General features: G+C 47.7%; 1 protein-coding gene across 3 annotated transcripts in view; it reads left to right on the top strand.

Annotated features, from left to right (window-relative positions):
- The window catches only part of MYO18B (myosin XVIIIB), a 188,217-nt gene that overhangs the window by 96,788 nt on the left and 76,030 nt on the right, over nucleotides 1-15,399 (top strand). For all 3 annotated transcript variants that reach the window (XM_034790788.1, XM_034790789.1, XM_034790790.1), the window contains exons 27-32: nucleotides 612-766; nucleotides 3,103-3,226; nucleotides 5,488-5,688; nucleotides 6,314-6,424; nucleotides 8,985-9,089; nucleotides 13,022-13,174. In XM_034790788.1, coding sequence (XP_034646679.1) covers nucleotides 612-766; nucleotides 3,103-3,226; nucleotides 5,488-5,688; nucleotides 6,314-6,424; nucleotides 8,985-9,089; nucleotides 13,022-13,174 — 849 coding nt within the window. The remainder of the gene's footprint in view (nucleotides 1-611; nucleotides 767-3,102; nucleotides 3,227-5,487; nucleotides 5,689-6,313; nucleotides 6,425-8,984; nucleotides 9,090-13,021; nucleotides 13,175-15,399) is intronic.

The following is a 15,399-nucleotide window of genomic DNA, read 5'->3' as shown; positions in this document are numbered from 1 at the left end:
GGTTGTTTTGTGGGTCCAAACTGGCATTTATGCCATCCTGAACTCACCCCCAGAGACACAGAGTAGCAAGGGTTAAATCATTCTGAATCACTGCTGCTGGAAAAGGGACCTCCGACGGCGAAATGCGTCCCTAGATAGAGCCCTAGCACAAGGCCTAGCACCCCATAAGTCCCGCTTCAGCCCCCAGGGAGGTGGTGACTTGGCCTTGTTGGATTTAAGTGGCACCTAGGTGGCCCTTATGCTGGTGTCTGCACAGGATGTATTTCAGCCTGGGAGAGCTTTGCCAGGAAAAGTAGGTCTGAGCTGCAAAGTTCAGCTTCAGCTCTGAATTTCTCACCAAATCTAGAGGGTGTTTTGTTCTGGGGTTCAGGTTCAGCCCATCGTAGAGGTTGGTGAGCTGGTTGCAAAGTTCAGAGCAGGGATCCAGCCTTGCCCCAAAGCCTGGGTGCTTTTGGACTGGGGTGTTTGGTTCAGGCTTCTCTCGCTCTCAGATGGACTGAGGCCTTAGGCAGGTTGCAGGTTGGGAATCCCCTAAATGGTGAATTTCACCCCCTGGTTATCACTGAGCAGAAATTTCAGCTTGATATTTCTCATTGCTGTTTGCCCTGCAGCTCGGTGAGGTGCAAAGCACCTATGAGGGTGCCAAGAAGGTGGCACAGCAGATGAAGAGGAAGTGCAAACACTTGACCTGTGATCTGGAGGACACACGGGTCCTGATGGAAAGTCTGCAGAGCCGCAATCATGAACTGGAGAAGAAACAGAAAAAGTAAGATTGTGGGGACCTAGCTTTGGGGTCTGCCATCAGAGGCAGCTCTGGCTTTAGAGCTGGCCTAGAGATACGTTATCCCCTTGAGCTCCACAATGCCCGGAGGTTCCCCCAAAAGCTTCTTCCCAAGTGATTCTGCAGGGTTAGAAATGTATTGTGTTCATGGCCTTTGGAACCATCACTTCCCTGTCTGACAGTTGTCCCACATTTCCTTTTCCAGTGCTGCACCAGCCTGGAAGAAGCCCTACGTTGTACCATTGTTTTAAACTTCTCTGACTGTGTTTGCTGTTGGAAAGATTAGCCCTTCATCTGGGGACTCATGTCTGCTTCACCAGCCCTGTGCTGCGAGCACACACAGAATCCAGACCCTTCCGTCTCAGCAGCCAGACAGGGTGTGCCCAGCCTGCCGCTAGAGGGAACAGGAGACCCCATTTCTCAGGGTGCAATGGTTTTCTCCATTGAAGCAATAAGAAAGTGTGTGTGTGTGTGTGGGAGGGGGAGCTTTGTGCCAGATCCTGAGATCAAGACCTTCCCAGCAACCTCAGCGCTAGCCAACAACCTGAGGAGATCAGAACATTTCAACAACCTACCACTTGTCCCTTCTTGGGGACCCCAGCTCTCTGATCTATATACTGGGTCAGCTCCTAGAGCAATCAGTGTTAAGCAGAAGCAAGACCAGCCATCCAGCCACTAAAAATGGGGATGGAGCCTAAGAAGTGGGTAATGGACAGCAAGACGCCCTCATACAAAAAGCCTTCCAAGCAAGAGTTACTTTGATCTCTGAAAATATGACAGCTGTTGACCCAGTGAGGCAGTCATTGTCTTTTCTGAGAAGAATACTAATGAGACGACAACATGTAAGTTTGTTTATAGCCAAAGGCTGCTAGTCACACGAAATCAGGAACATCTTCTGAAGGGAACCCCCATGGGGCTGCTGCTGTGATTCCTCTGGTACCCAGAGTTTAAATACTATCTCCATTAAAGGGCACCAGGCAACCACCCTATAGCATGTAGCAAGCGAATTGTGAATCCTAAAGTAGGCCTCAAACACTGTTTTTTCTTTTGGAGGCTGACATTCCTGGTGGGGCTGTTTATTTTCCCCTGCTTTGAATGTTGGATATTGTGCCAGGCAATATGTTCTGTTGCCGTGTAACTATAACACATTTCTATTATAAACATTGTTCTGTAAGGAAAATCTGAGAGTTCTGCATTTTAAAGGACATGGAGAAGGTGAGGCAGGATGGGCACCCCCTTTCCTCAAAGGTGGTGACTACTTCTTGAGATGCAGCAAATAGAATTTGCATTTCAGAGGCAGTGGCGAGGACCTGGAGATCTGCACGTATTAAAGATCTACCATTAGTGATGATCCCTGGGTTTGCCCCTGACAGTGTAAGTCCCCCATGCTGGGAGCAAAATCCTGTATGTCCTTGAGTGGGATGAAGGAAGCCCTGGAGCCCATGTTCCAACTCCTGCACCACTGCCACCGTTTTCTAGCCAAGAAATGGGTGCAAAACGCTTTAGTGCTGCTACTTATTGCTTGGCCAAAGAGGTGTTTGTGAAGGATGTGGGGCGCTGCCTCCTCCCAAGGAAGTGAGAGACCAAGACTGAGTCTTCTGCATCACAGCACAGAGAAAAAGAGAATTATCGGCTCCCTCTGTGTTCTTTTCAAAACATTTCATTGCCAATATCCTTCATTTTACTATCTCCATGGACCTCAGATCCTGAGTTTAGATCTGAGGGGTTTGGGTCAGACCCATATCTACTAACAAGTCAAGCAAGTTTAATCACCTAATTAGTGCTCTGAAAGCTCAAGGTTCGTAGCACGGAGAGGGCAGTGCGGAGTCCTAGGGTCAGCGCAAGAGGCTGACCTCTGAACTGCCGGCAATGTTGTGTGTGTTCAGGGCAGGCTCCCGGCACAGGCTTACTCTGCCGGTCTGAGTGTTTTCAAGTATTTCACGTTAGTAATGGCCACTTAACGCTCTTGTTAATGTTCTGCTCTTTGCTGAGTGCGGCTTTAGGTGTGTGTGTGCAAAGGGCGAAATGTGCAGAGCTGCTGTTCAGGAGCCTTCAATTTCATGAGGCCACCACTTAAATGGAGTAATTAACCGTTCACCAAACGATTGCAGCACTCTGCAGATTCTAGATCTAGTATGTGGCCCCTGATGAGTTGAGTTCACCTCGGAAGCACTTGGCAAGGCCAAGGCCAAGTGGATGCTAATTGCCACTGTCTTGCCCTCTCCTTTGGAGCTGTTCCCCTGCTAATGCTCCCTGGTAGTCATGTTCCTGTCCGGGCTGTTGTCCGTAGAGCAGTAATGCGGATGTGTCACACGTGGCAGGTTTGACATGCAGCTTGCCCAGGCCTTGGGAGAGTCAGCGTTTGAAAAGAGCCTTCGTGACAAAGTGACCCAGGAGAACACCACCATCAGATGGGAGCTGGGTAAACTTCAGCAGAGGTTAGAGGTAAGAGGAAAATATCCCACTTTGCCCTTGCTTGTATGGCTGCTCCGCAGAACTGGCATCTTCCAGCAAAGCTCTTATAATTGTAATTACAGTCATGATAGTTAGACACCAATCACTCTGCTAGAGACGTCTTTATTCTGCGATTTCTTCTAGCACATAGCAGGGTGCATAGGGCTCTCCCATATCAGGCTCCTCTGACAGACAAGGAACCCAACTGCTACACAGAAACCCACTGAAGTAAATAGAGCTCTGTCCAGGTTTTGGGGTCTGTCCATAAGTCTGTCTGTAACAAGCGGCAGGACTGGGGCCCCAAGGCATTGTGGGAATGATCTCGGGACCCGAATCAGCACATCACTGTTCCAGTTTTATGCTGGCGTAACTCCGAGTTTGAAGACTGCGTAGAATGGGAGCAACCGACTGTTAAATCAGCCCCTGTTGGTGAAAAGAGAGAAGTAGAAGAAGGATATTTTCAAACTGAAGTTGCCCTTGGGGTGTAAATATTGGTGCTGCTCAGTAATGGAGCACCCCAAACCCCTAGGGTGCCAGGTGTACCCTGACTTGGAGGCACGCCCTGTAGGTGCTTCAGCAGCTAGACCTTGTAGATGCTAGCCTTGGTGGGTCCCAATAACCACTCAGGCACATGGCTAGGGGAAGGGTATTTTGCTAGGGCTGACAGGGAAGGGGAAGGTTGCAGATACCTTAGGTAAGAGGTGTGACAAAGTTCAAAGGGAGTGATAGTATTTCCTGTTTGGGTCCCGGGGGCCATCCAACTGATGGCTCTTCAAAGCTCTTCAGCACGACTGCCTGGGGACCCTCGCCAGTCTATTCAAGCAAATAGCAGCTTGCACTTTCCCAGGACAGACTCACTGGGGCGCCTCTGCCCTGGCTTCCTGCCCGGCCACTGCTGCTTCCCCATAAGCCCCACGCAGACTTGCCCCCAGCTGAAACGTCTCAGTCACAGCCGGTTCCACAAGCCGCTCTGCATTCAGTTCCTGGAGAATATCTTCTTTGTCTCTAGCTTCTCTGCAGCTCCTGGCTTGCCATGCGGTTGCCACTTCCAAACAGAGCCCGGCCGCCACCTGGTTCAGGATCTTTGCCCTTACCCGGCCAGGAGGAAAGGGGCATGCAGTGGGGAGGAGGCTGATGGCAGCTGTAATCCTTTCCTTAGCAGATCCATCACAGGGGTCTCTCTAAAAAGATCTCTAGCTTTAGTCCAGGGTATTGATAGGGTTTGTTGATACGACGTAGCTCTTAATCTGGAGTCTCAGAGAGACGATAGCTGCTGGGAAAATTTTGCAGTAAATGAGGTCTTCAGAATGCCAGTTGATCAATGAGGCAGGTCCATCAAAGCTTTGTGATAATGCAACACAGCTTTATTTTGTTAGAGAAACTTTCATACCCCTCGTGTCCCAAAAATCCTTACAGGGCTGAGAACCACAATGACAGTTAGAGAACAGAGACCAGCAGAGGAAGAAGGGAATTAAGAGAACTAGGCAAAGGAGAGAGGGCATGCTTTCATGGAGAGCCGAAATGAGATGCAGGGCCAGCAATGGAGAGAAGTTAGCACCAGATGGCAGGAGCTGCTAGGAAGGCGCTGTCAGATCCCCAACAGTGACCTCATGTGGGAGTAAGAGAAGAGGTCAGTGGTGGGTGGGCGGAGGGAGCTAGAGAGGAGTAGAGAGAAAGAGACAAAAGGACTGCTCAGATAAGCTGGTCCGAGTTAGGTGCGCGGGTTCGTGGAGGGTGTCTTAAAACAAGAAGTAGATCCTGCAATGCCTGAGGGCCAATGGAGCAGTCTGAAGAAGTGATAGTTATTTTCACTGAGTGACTGCTGCATCAGATAAGCTCAGAGTCCACCTCCCATCCCTTGCAGGGGCCACTGTCATGAGTTGACTCCCCAGGGTATCTGTAGCAGATTGCAAAGTAAGGTTAACGGCTATCATTATGGTTGTTTAGATGCTGCATGAGAGAGAGAATGCCTCTTCCCTTCCCAGTATCCTCCTTCGCTGTGTATCACTAAAAGGGAAGTTTCGAGAGGCTCCTAACAAGCCAGGTTGAAAATTTTCCAAATGTCAGTGAAAGCTCTTTTGTCACATTTTAATTGAAATTATCCACACACCCGCAACATGTTGTGGTTTCTCAGTCCAGCCCCAGGAGGTGGTTTTCCTGGGGAAGCAGATGGCTGCACTGCTGACGGGGCTAACGGGCCTACTCGGACCCTCTACAGCTGTGAACTTTCTCTCCCCCTCACCCCCGCACAGCAAAAGGACCTGGAAACGTCTCATCTGAATCAGCGACTTGCAGTGCTGGCCACCCGAGTGCAGGAGCTCAGCTCCCCGGAGGCCGGGGACGAGGGTGCTGTGGCTGCCCTAAGGAAGAAGCTTTGGGAGCTTGAGTCCAGTGCTGCTGAACAGCAAAAAGAACTGAGCCGCCACGCAAACGCTGTCGAGCAGCTGGAACAGGTAAGATCGCCTCCTCCTGACGCTATTCCATCCAGCAGGGCCAAGGTCGGTGCCGTGGGCTCCAGCCACCCTGAGAAGCGCAGAACAAGGAATCCGCTCCCCAGCCTGAGATTGATTGATAGGGTCTTCTGCAGCCTCTCACCTTATAGAAACTCAGTGTTCAGTGTATTGATTCTTCTCCTTGTTTAACTATTTTAATATGATTCCATTGTTTCATTATCAAGCCCTAGGCTCAGAAACCCATTCGATTGATGGGTAACAGGCGGTTTGCATTGTTATGGCTGAGTCTCGCAAGGTGATAGCAGCACATCACTGTGAAAGGCTGACGCATGCAGGTGGTAACTTCATCAGCTTTCTGCTTGGAAACGTAGCGCTCCCGGCAGTTTCTGTCATGCGAAGTCCCCCTGGCAGTGAGGTCTGGGATCTGAGATATATTTTAGGATGTGATAGGTAGTTGTGCCCCTCCTACACATTTGCGCTGCCTGGGCTGCGCACCTGGCATCCTTCTTAAATCTTCAAAGGAAATGTGCTGCAATTCCTTCCTGGTCAGTAAACTGGGGAAGCGCTGGGAGAGTTTGTAACAATTCCCCCGGCTGATCTAGAGCTTTGTCTTGGGCCTCCTCAGCTCCACATGCGGCTTGAACTGGAAATAGAACGGATGAAGCAGATGCAGCAGAAGGAGCTGGAAGACAAGGAAGAGGAGCTCGAGGATGTTCGCCAGTCCTGTCAGAGGAGGGTATGTCAGCAAAGTGTTAATTGGGATGGGACTCGCTGAAGGGTGTGATCCAAGAGACTCCGGTGGGATGTGTTATTAACCTGCCTTTGGGGAGGGGATTTAGCATTCTCTTCTGCATGTGGCTTTGACTGGGGAACAATTAAGGAATTAGGCCCAGATTTGTACAAGTATTTAGACATTGCACTGCTCAGCATTGCGAGGCCTGATTTAGACAGAAAATGGGACTGGGCAAATATAGCTTGTAATGTAAGTGCAGTATTGTGAAAGGTGCAAACCCCTGTGTTTAACATCGCGCTGACATGCTGCTTTCAAGCAGACAGTGTGAGCCATGCATCTTGAGCACCCTGTTGTCAAGAGCAAATGATCTCTGTTGAGGATGAATTTATCTGTACGTTTGTATAAAACAAAAAAGAGGGGTGTGGGTGTCAGGACACAATGGGACGCAAACGCAAGCGGCCACAGCCAGACATTTGTGGAGGAGTCGCATCTGAAGGATGATTGGGTCACTGACGCATGTATGACTCCATTATTGTCAGGGCCATGGTCCTGCAGAGAGACCCTCCATATTACAATGTGCTGGTGAAGAATCATGGACAGCGTCATCATTCTGTCCAGGAAAATTAATACCGGGAGGTTCAACTGTTGGCCATGCTCATCACATTTTCTGTGATTCTCTCTACACACGTCCCCTCTTTTTCTATTCCTTTCTACTTATTCTTAGGCCCAGTGGCTTTCAATTACTGGGCATTATTACGTTGTATTCCACTTGGAAATCCGGTAGTCACAATTCCCAGGCTTTGTCTGTGTTTGTTTTGTTAATTGCCCTCTATGAAGGGGTAAGATAGTGTCAATTTCACTGAAAACATTTTGAACAGGTTCCAAGGCTGCTCTCAGCTGAACAGATATTTTTCTTCTTTTCCTTCCCTTGCCCCAAACAGATTGAATGTTTCTTTTCTAAATGAGTAAATGGCAGAGACTCTCAAGAGGGGAATCAATATTTAGTATCTCGCTTGCTCGCTTTTCCCTTTTAAACACAGTTGATGAGCAGCTTTTCAGAGATGCAGGAGGCTGGTGGATGACTTGAGCGAGCTCTGATGAGCCATGCCAGCCACTAACAGGTTCAGAGATGGAGTCTTCTTGGCAGGTTTGCTGCTCTAGGCCTGGTCCTTCCAGTGGCTTGAAGGAACAAAAACCATGCTATGAAATCCATTCTGATTTCCCCCACCCCATTTAGGGTCTAGCTGGTCCTCTGTCAGCCACGCAGCAAAGCTCTGAACTGCTCGTCAGGACCTTGTTCCATTGTCTCAACAAGAGGTGATAAGTGGTGCCTAGAGAGGGGCCAGATAAATGAGCCCAGTTCGGTTCCCCTAACACTTACCACTTCTTCAAGCCTCTCCCTCCTCCGTCAGCTGCACAAACGTGGCCTGGTTAGTCCTCACAACACCTCTGTGAGCTCACTGTTGTGACCTCTTCACAGGTGGGAAAACGGAGACACGCAGGTTACCTGACTCGGCCCAAGGTCAGATGGCGAGTCCTTGTGCAGGGAATATGGCCCTCTTTTCTCTGGCCACAGTCGCACTAATTCTCAGGAGCTGCTGTGGCATCTCTAGGCCACCTGAGGGTTACCCTGCTGGGGGAATCCCCTGTTTTCAGGGTAGGCTCCAACCAGAGCTGTGCAGAGCAGCCATGAGACCTGGAGCATCTGGTCCGTCTGCCTCTCCCAAAGGATGAGGAAGCAGAACAGACACTGATCTTTGCAAAAGAGGGTTGAGGCAACAATAATTATAGACGTGAAAGGTGCTTCTGGCCATGCACTTCAGATTCACTCGGGGTGGTGCCACGGACCAAGCTGGAAGTGGCCCCTGGAAAGTTTTGTGGGTTGGGAGGAGGCCTCCCAGTCTCCCTCTCATGGTTGTGATGCCAAGAAGGTACTGGGGTCATCTCGCCAATACACAGCAGGTACGTCTACACAGCCCCAAACCCCCATGGCAGTGAGTCTCAGAGCCCGCTTCAAAGGGCTCAGGCTTGTGGGGCTCATGCTACAGGGCTGAAAATAGCAGTGGGTGGGAATGTCTACACTGATCATTTTGGCCCCTTAGCGCGAGCCCCGTGAGCCCCAGTCAATTGACCCAGGCTCTGAGACTTGCTGCTGCAGAGTTTCTTTGCAGTGTTGACATATCCAAAGTGTCTTTAAAGGTCAACAAGTCTCCAATCCCGACTAGCAACGATGGGAGTGTTCAGCTGGCTGCCAAGGTACTGTGTGTGTGCCAGCAGGGACCCTTACTTTGCTGCTGCTTTGGCCATGCCCGGGCAGGCCAAACCATTGGGCCATATTATTATATTTTCAATCAGAAATGAGGGACTTCATGTAACATGAATGGCTAGGCCTGTGATTGCCTTCTCCTTTTTAAACGGAAAGGTGCAAACCGTTCAGAGACCGCTGGAAGGTGCAAGCAAAGTAGATATTAAGTCAGAGGCAACCCCCACAGCCTTCTGCTGGCCTCTGCTGGGGCAGGAGATTGCATTCTGAGCCGTCTGTGTGCTTCTCACCTGTGTGCAGCTTCGTCAGCTGGAGATGCAGTTGGAGCAGGAATTTGAGGAGAAGCAGATGGTGCTCCACGAGAAGCAGGATCTGGAAGGGCTCATTGGGACCCTCTGTGAGCAGGTAGGAAACTGGAATCCATCAGTCACCTTATTTTACCAACTCCTGGGAGATGGCTTATGAAACTTATGCCAGCCAGACAACGTGTGTGTCTCCAATCCTTGGCATTACCATCTTGCACTCGGGATGCCCCCACCCAAAACACTATTGCCTTTTTTTTATTAATATGGGACAAGTTACAAAAAACAAATGAAGCCAGAGCCAGAACACAATGAGTCCCCTGCTATCAAAGATGCTGCCAAGGGGCAAATCCCAGCTCTTCTTCCACCAAATATTGTCCCGGCTATTAGAGCAGTATCATTCGCCATAGCAGTTCTAATGCGGTGGTCCCAATATAGTCTCAGAACAAAGGTGGGGCTGGTCCCACAAGGGGATCTTGGAGGTGCAGGTTTATCGTTTTTCCCAGGATAAGTGTCTGGATAACTAAGCATTGGAAAGGAATGCTTTCCTTGTACTATTTTTGTGGGAGAAGCAAACAAACCAAAATGCTGGAACAACTCCTTCTGCCCAGAGAAGCTGTTTATCAGATTGTTATTTACTGTAGATGTCTGTCCCTACCACATTCATTCGAACAAATCTTTTGTCACCATTTAATGTGTGTAGGGCAGTGATTGGGGAGCGTGCTGGGAAAAGCGTACACAGCTCTTTCATGTTAAATTATACGATAAGGAACTTGAACGTAGCTTCATTAGACGACATTTCGATTAGGTGACCCACAAACCTAGCCACGTTTGGAAACTCTCTCGTGCCCCATGCCCTGTAGCGGGAGTTCTCATTACCCTGGGTGTGCAGGGGAACAGCCAGACAGAAGAGCAGCCTCCCTGGACACTTAGACATGCTGTCTCATCGCTTCTGCTTGGAAAGACAGCAAGACTCAGGGCTGTAGCCCAGTGAGCTCAGTCTTTTATGCGAATGTTTTCAAACTGCCTGTGGACAGCTCAGCATTATATTGCAATTAAAATAGCTTTAAAACAAGGGCACAGCGAGGAGAGTGGGAGCTACTTATCTGGAGTTATGGTCATTAGCTAGCCTAACTCCTGCTCACGGGAATGAGCGGGCTGGGGTTCATGAGGTCTGGCACTTACGTATGTTCATTACATTTTGGAGAGAAGCTGAAGAATTTTGGAGTCTAACAACACTGTGCAATGGTGGGGAGATTTCAGGCTAGATGTAAAATTGTGTAATGGGGCCTATCCAGAACTTCCCATAGGCTTTCAGTTAATAAAATACTTGTTAACTGGCAGAATAAACACTGCTATATAAATGCAGGGTATCGTTATTACTACCACCAGTCAATTCAGCGCATTCCTTCTGTCTGATAGTTTACAAAAATTAACACAGGTGAATGAATAGAGCATATGAGCTGCAGAGAGAATTCAGTGCATGGGAGGAAGGTAGTGTCAGATTGTCCTTACCAAAGGATGCTGGTACCTCACACAAGGCATTGCCAGGACTGTATAATCTCTCTCTCCATGCCCTGCATCAAATGACCACGTTCACTGTTGTGATTCTTCATTTCCTTTTGTGATTAGCAGAAAGGAAGCGCAAACGTGGGCATGAAAAACATGGTATTAGTCAGCTTTTCTGGCCCTGATTGCAAGTGAAAAGGTACCTGTCGGGGATGACAAAGGGGGCAGGCAGAGACTGGCGTTCTCTCTGCACTGAAAATGGCAAAGTCAATAAACCCAATTTGTATTTATGACACAGAATTAATCTGCTGTGGCAGACAAGCACCGAGATAGGACAAACAGTACAGTACAGCATCCAGGAGACAGCCTGCCTCTGGGGGAGGGGTAGGGAGAGAGAATGGGAGAAGAGCACATCTGCTCTGCTTTAGAGTTATTAGCGCTACACTTTGATTTGCAGTGGACAGTCTGCTGCAGACCTTCTTATCAAACAGCTGAAAGCCAATTAAGGAAGCGGAGACACCACCAGTGTTTTCAGGTTACGGAAAAATGCCAAGCAGCTTGAAAACAGGTTCCAAGGTCAAGTCTGTGTAATGAATTTTAACCAGTGAACAGATGATAGGAGAATAGATCTGAGAGCAGAGGAGATACATAAAGGAATATTTAGAAGCACAGAGTGCAAGTGCTGTCATATTCCAATTAGTATGAAATCAAACACTGAAACCATGTCCTTGTTTGCTCGTTTTTTTCTAATTCTCTTATCTTGTGTCCGTGGATATTCACAAATTCATTTGGATGTAGAATATTCTAAACTCACTTCCTCTTTCCCTTCTTTAAAGGGCTTCACGGTAATACACTGGCACAATATTAACTGGTGAGGAGCCCCCATAATAACACAAACCTCTGCCTAGAGAGCAAGGGACTCAATTCAAACTGAAGAACTGTCATTTGCAAAGAGTCCTTTCACTATAAAAACAGATGCTCTGCATTAGCGCTGTGGGAATAATTCACACTGAATATTTATTTGGTGGGGTTTTTCCCTGTTTTTTTTTTTTTTCTGATGTGGAATTTCCCAGATAAAATTATATGTTTTCTTGAATTTTTTTTCATTCTTCAATAACTTGTGATAACTTTTACATTTTAGCTGTTCAGTATTTGAAATTTGAGATGTTGCTTAACCATGATTGGGTCATAAAGCACAGTGGGTAGTTCTGTTCCCTGATTGGATGAGTGTAACCCTAGTAACCAGGTGTTAGGTGTGAAGGCCTGTAGAAATCAGAGATTCAATTTCCGTGAGTCTCCATGTTAGTATTTCTCAGTTGCACCAGTATTAACAGAAGGCCAGTGTGCAAGGGGCAGAGCAAGACCAATCCATTTCAACATTCAAACGAGGATCTGCAGGACTTTCCCCCCACTATTGTTGGACTTCACCCCTGATGCCAGCACAAAGCCTTGCAGAGAGGCCGCATGGGTGATTTGCAGCCTGGCTTGTAGGGGGGAATTCACCTCCCAGCTGGTTCACGTTCCGCGGGTGTAAAGCCCAAATGGTCAAATCTGCAGTAATGACAGTGACCATGAAAAATACATTTTACAATCCTCCATGATTCCAGACTGATATTGTGCTGCGTTGCTGTCTTGGTCTTCCTCGAGCCATGCTGTTTTTTCTGTATTAGTATCCTTGGTAACAATGTTCTCTAGCACTGAGAGTGGGAGAATATTGCTGTAGGACTCTTCCTACTGCAGAGGAGCGATAGCTCATTCCTGGTGCAGGGTTTACTCAGAAGTTTGTCTGTGTAGGAAGCAGGGCATTGGACAGCAGCAGCTGGTGTTTCAGATCTGCAAGCTCTAAGTGAGGGCCAGGGTTATAGCCATCTTTCGACGGGCGGGCAGTTCAGCATGCAAAGCCTGGCACGTTCCGATGGAAGATACCCACAAAGCTTTCACCGGCATCTGTCACTGCTGGGTGGGGTCAACAGTAAAGATGAAATCGTTTAAGGGCGGCGGGCGGCGAGCGGGTGGATAAAATCTGGACTCGCTGTGGATCTCAGTAACCACGGTGCACATGTGTTACATATAGGAAGTACCACAGAATAAATAAACTTTAAAGCACCTGGGTCCTAGACGTTGACGTTAGTTATTCGTTTGATCTGTTGGGTCGCTACAGACAGTCTCTTTGCTGCTCCTTTGAAATCTATTGCTTGCACTGGAGACCGAGGCAGACTGCATCTCTGTACGAACAAGATGCTAACAGAAACTAGATCTGGTCAGCAATTTTCTAATGCAACAGTTTTCTATTGGGAAATGTAATTGCATCAAACTCGAAACGTTTTGGGAGGGCGAGTTGATTTTGACAAAGTTTTGTTGAAGTGAAACATTTCCACAGTCCCAGTTTGAAATGTTCCTGGGGTTTGGTTCCCTGGGAGATTTGGAAATGTCTCCTTTTCATCTGATTCAGAATAACCCCCCTGAAATGTTGGAATCACCTGCGGACCGGAGGACTGGCTCTAATGAAAACCTTTCTGCCCCCAGATTGGTCATCGAGACTTTGACGTAGAGAAGCGGCTTCGGCGGGACCTGAAGAGGACACACGCTCTGCTTGCAGATGTGCAGCTCCTGCTGGTGACAGCGGGAGAGCCCAGTCCGTCTGTCAGCAAAGAGGAGCTCGAGAAAGTTCGCAGTCAGGTCAGAGACCGTAACGCTCTGGTTATTGATAGAGTCTTGATAGACACGGTTGGTTTTCTTTTCTTTTCATTTGGCACCTCTCACTTTGTTATGCTGGGATGCTGGAAACGCTCTAGCACCTACACACACAGAAATCAGAGACTTCGTACGGGCCTATCCCAAGTACATTATAACCTCACGACACCCAACTGACCAAGCCGTCATGGCCCCTCTTCTGTAAACGTGCACAGACATGCGTACCAATTGGCCAGTGCCCTGCCGTAATTATTTTGGTATGCATTAACCAGGGCTAGGAAAGAACAAGCTTCAACTCCAGTAGGACTAGACTTTTGTGGAGTCATTAATGGAGTTCTATCCCAGCTGTTTTCCCACAGAAATTCATTCTGATATTTTGCTGCTCTCCTTAGTATCTAAAATCTTGTGACTGTGTATTCTTGGCCTCCCTGCTTTCAAACTGAGAAAGCTGGAAATGTGCTCCAGAAAGTAATGTTTTGTTATTAGGAGTTTAGTCAGGAAAGCACAGCTAGGATTGTAGCTGCTGTCTCCCCAGGTTCTCTTTGCTGCCAGGAGCGCTAGAGGAAAGATGGGAAGTGTGTTTGCATGTAGGACACAGAGTGAGCTCCAGCTAAATCCTTGTGTTTTAAAGTGCTGTACCTTTTACTGTCTGGGAGATCTCCCTGCTGAGACTAAAGTACCCTCTGGCATTGGGTCTCTAAGTGAGCATCGTAAAAGATAGGGCACCTCTTTGTGTGACAGGTTTTTCATAAGCTCCCCTCAAAGCCCTCAGTAAAACAAGCCTCTCATAGCCTCAGAAAATCTCTGGGCTTGAAACTCCTTTTCCATCTCTCTCTCTCTCATCTGAAATAATACAAGCTGTTCCATGCTGCGGGCACTTACCATTCAAATCAATAGGCATGAGTGTGACTTTAAATAATGGGGCACCTCTGATTTTAGGGTTCCTACTCATGGTTCTCATGAGAGGCCCAATCCAAAGCCCGTAGAAGTCAGTGGGATGACTGTCAAAGGGCTCCGGCTCATGCCCAGAACCTGGATTTGGTTCTGTGGGATTTGCAAGGTACAGAAGGAATCTAGTCAATTCCACAGTCATTCACTCTGTTTCTAGACACTTACTAGTTACTAGTCACATCTACTATGGAAAAAATTGTGAAGAAATAGAAAACTCATTGAAGTCAGCCCAAGAACAGCTTCCAGCAAACTTCATTCACCGTGCACAAGATGGAGGCTAATGGCTGTTTTGGGCTGTCCATCATCTGTCTAATGAACAGCGCTATCCTGACACAGCAAAGCCTTTCTAGCATTTCCTGGGGACATGATTTATTTACCTGAACCAAAGTGAAACTGCAAGATTATATGAGGCAAGACATTTTTACAGAACGTTCCTTGTTAATTGTGCGGCAAGATAACAGCAGCCTCTGCACACATGCTTGAGCACAAAGACAGTTTATCTCAGACCCCTGTAAAAGGCTTTTCTCCCCTCTCCAGTGCAGACTGAAATCTTGTCTTGGGAACAATGGGTATCTAAGTAAGGCAACTACAGTTAAATAAAATGTTCTGGTCTCTCTTTTTACAGCCCATGTTAATTACCTTCTCCTCAATGTGTTTTCTACCTTTCTTGCAAATGAAATCCCTTTTCATATCTGTTGTCATGGAAATGGTTATAAGTATTGTGTGTTGTATTATAATCTGTGCAAGGATCAGAGTTTAATTTGCTTCTGTTTTAAGCACAGACATCTCGTATTCCATAACTAGCCTAGAGCAGAACAGATGTTAAATATACACACACACCTTTCTTTATTCATTTTTGACTGCTCCAAAGAATTGAAAATGGTGGTGAGGGAGAAGATAATGAAAGGATGGGTAAGAGTCTTTCTAACAAACCTCACCCAAGCTCTGTGAGCAGAGTCTGAACACTGGACCTCCAGCACTGAAAGCATTAGCTTCGACTACAGGAATTCAAGGAGTAGCTCTCTTACCTGGCAGCAGTAGTAGGTTCTTATCCTCTATGGAGATTAGTCACTGGAAGGGAATATGACACACACAGCCTGTGTGTTGCAGCTCTGCAATGATATAGGGGTTGCTGCTTTTGAGAAATGAATCTCATTGTTATAGAAATGGAAAAGACCTGTTAGGTCATCTAGTCCAGCTGCTGCAGCCAGTTTCCTACAGCGCATTGGATAATGTTTGCATCAGTATCTTTTTAAAGG

This window comes from Trachemys scripta, chromosome 15 (genome assembly GCF_013100865.1).
Source record: "Trachemys scripta elegans isolate TJP31775 chromosome 15, CAS_Tse_1.0, whole genome shotgun sequence".
NCBI lineage: Eukaryota > Metazoa > Chordata > Testudines > Emydidae > Trachemys > Trachemys scripta.
The sequence above is the reverse complement of the archived record's forward strand: the minus strand, read 5'-3'. Positions and strand labels throughout refer to the sequence as shown.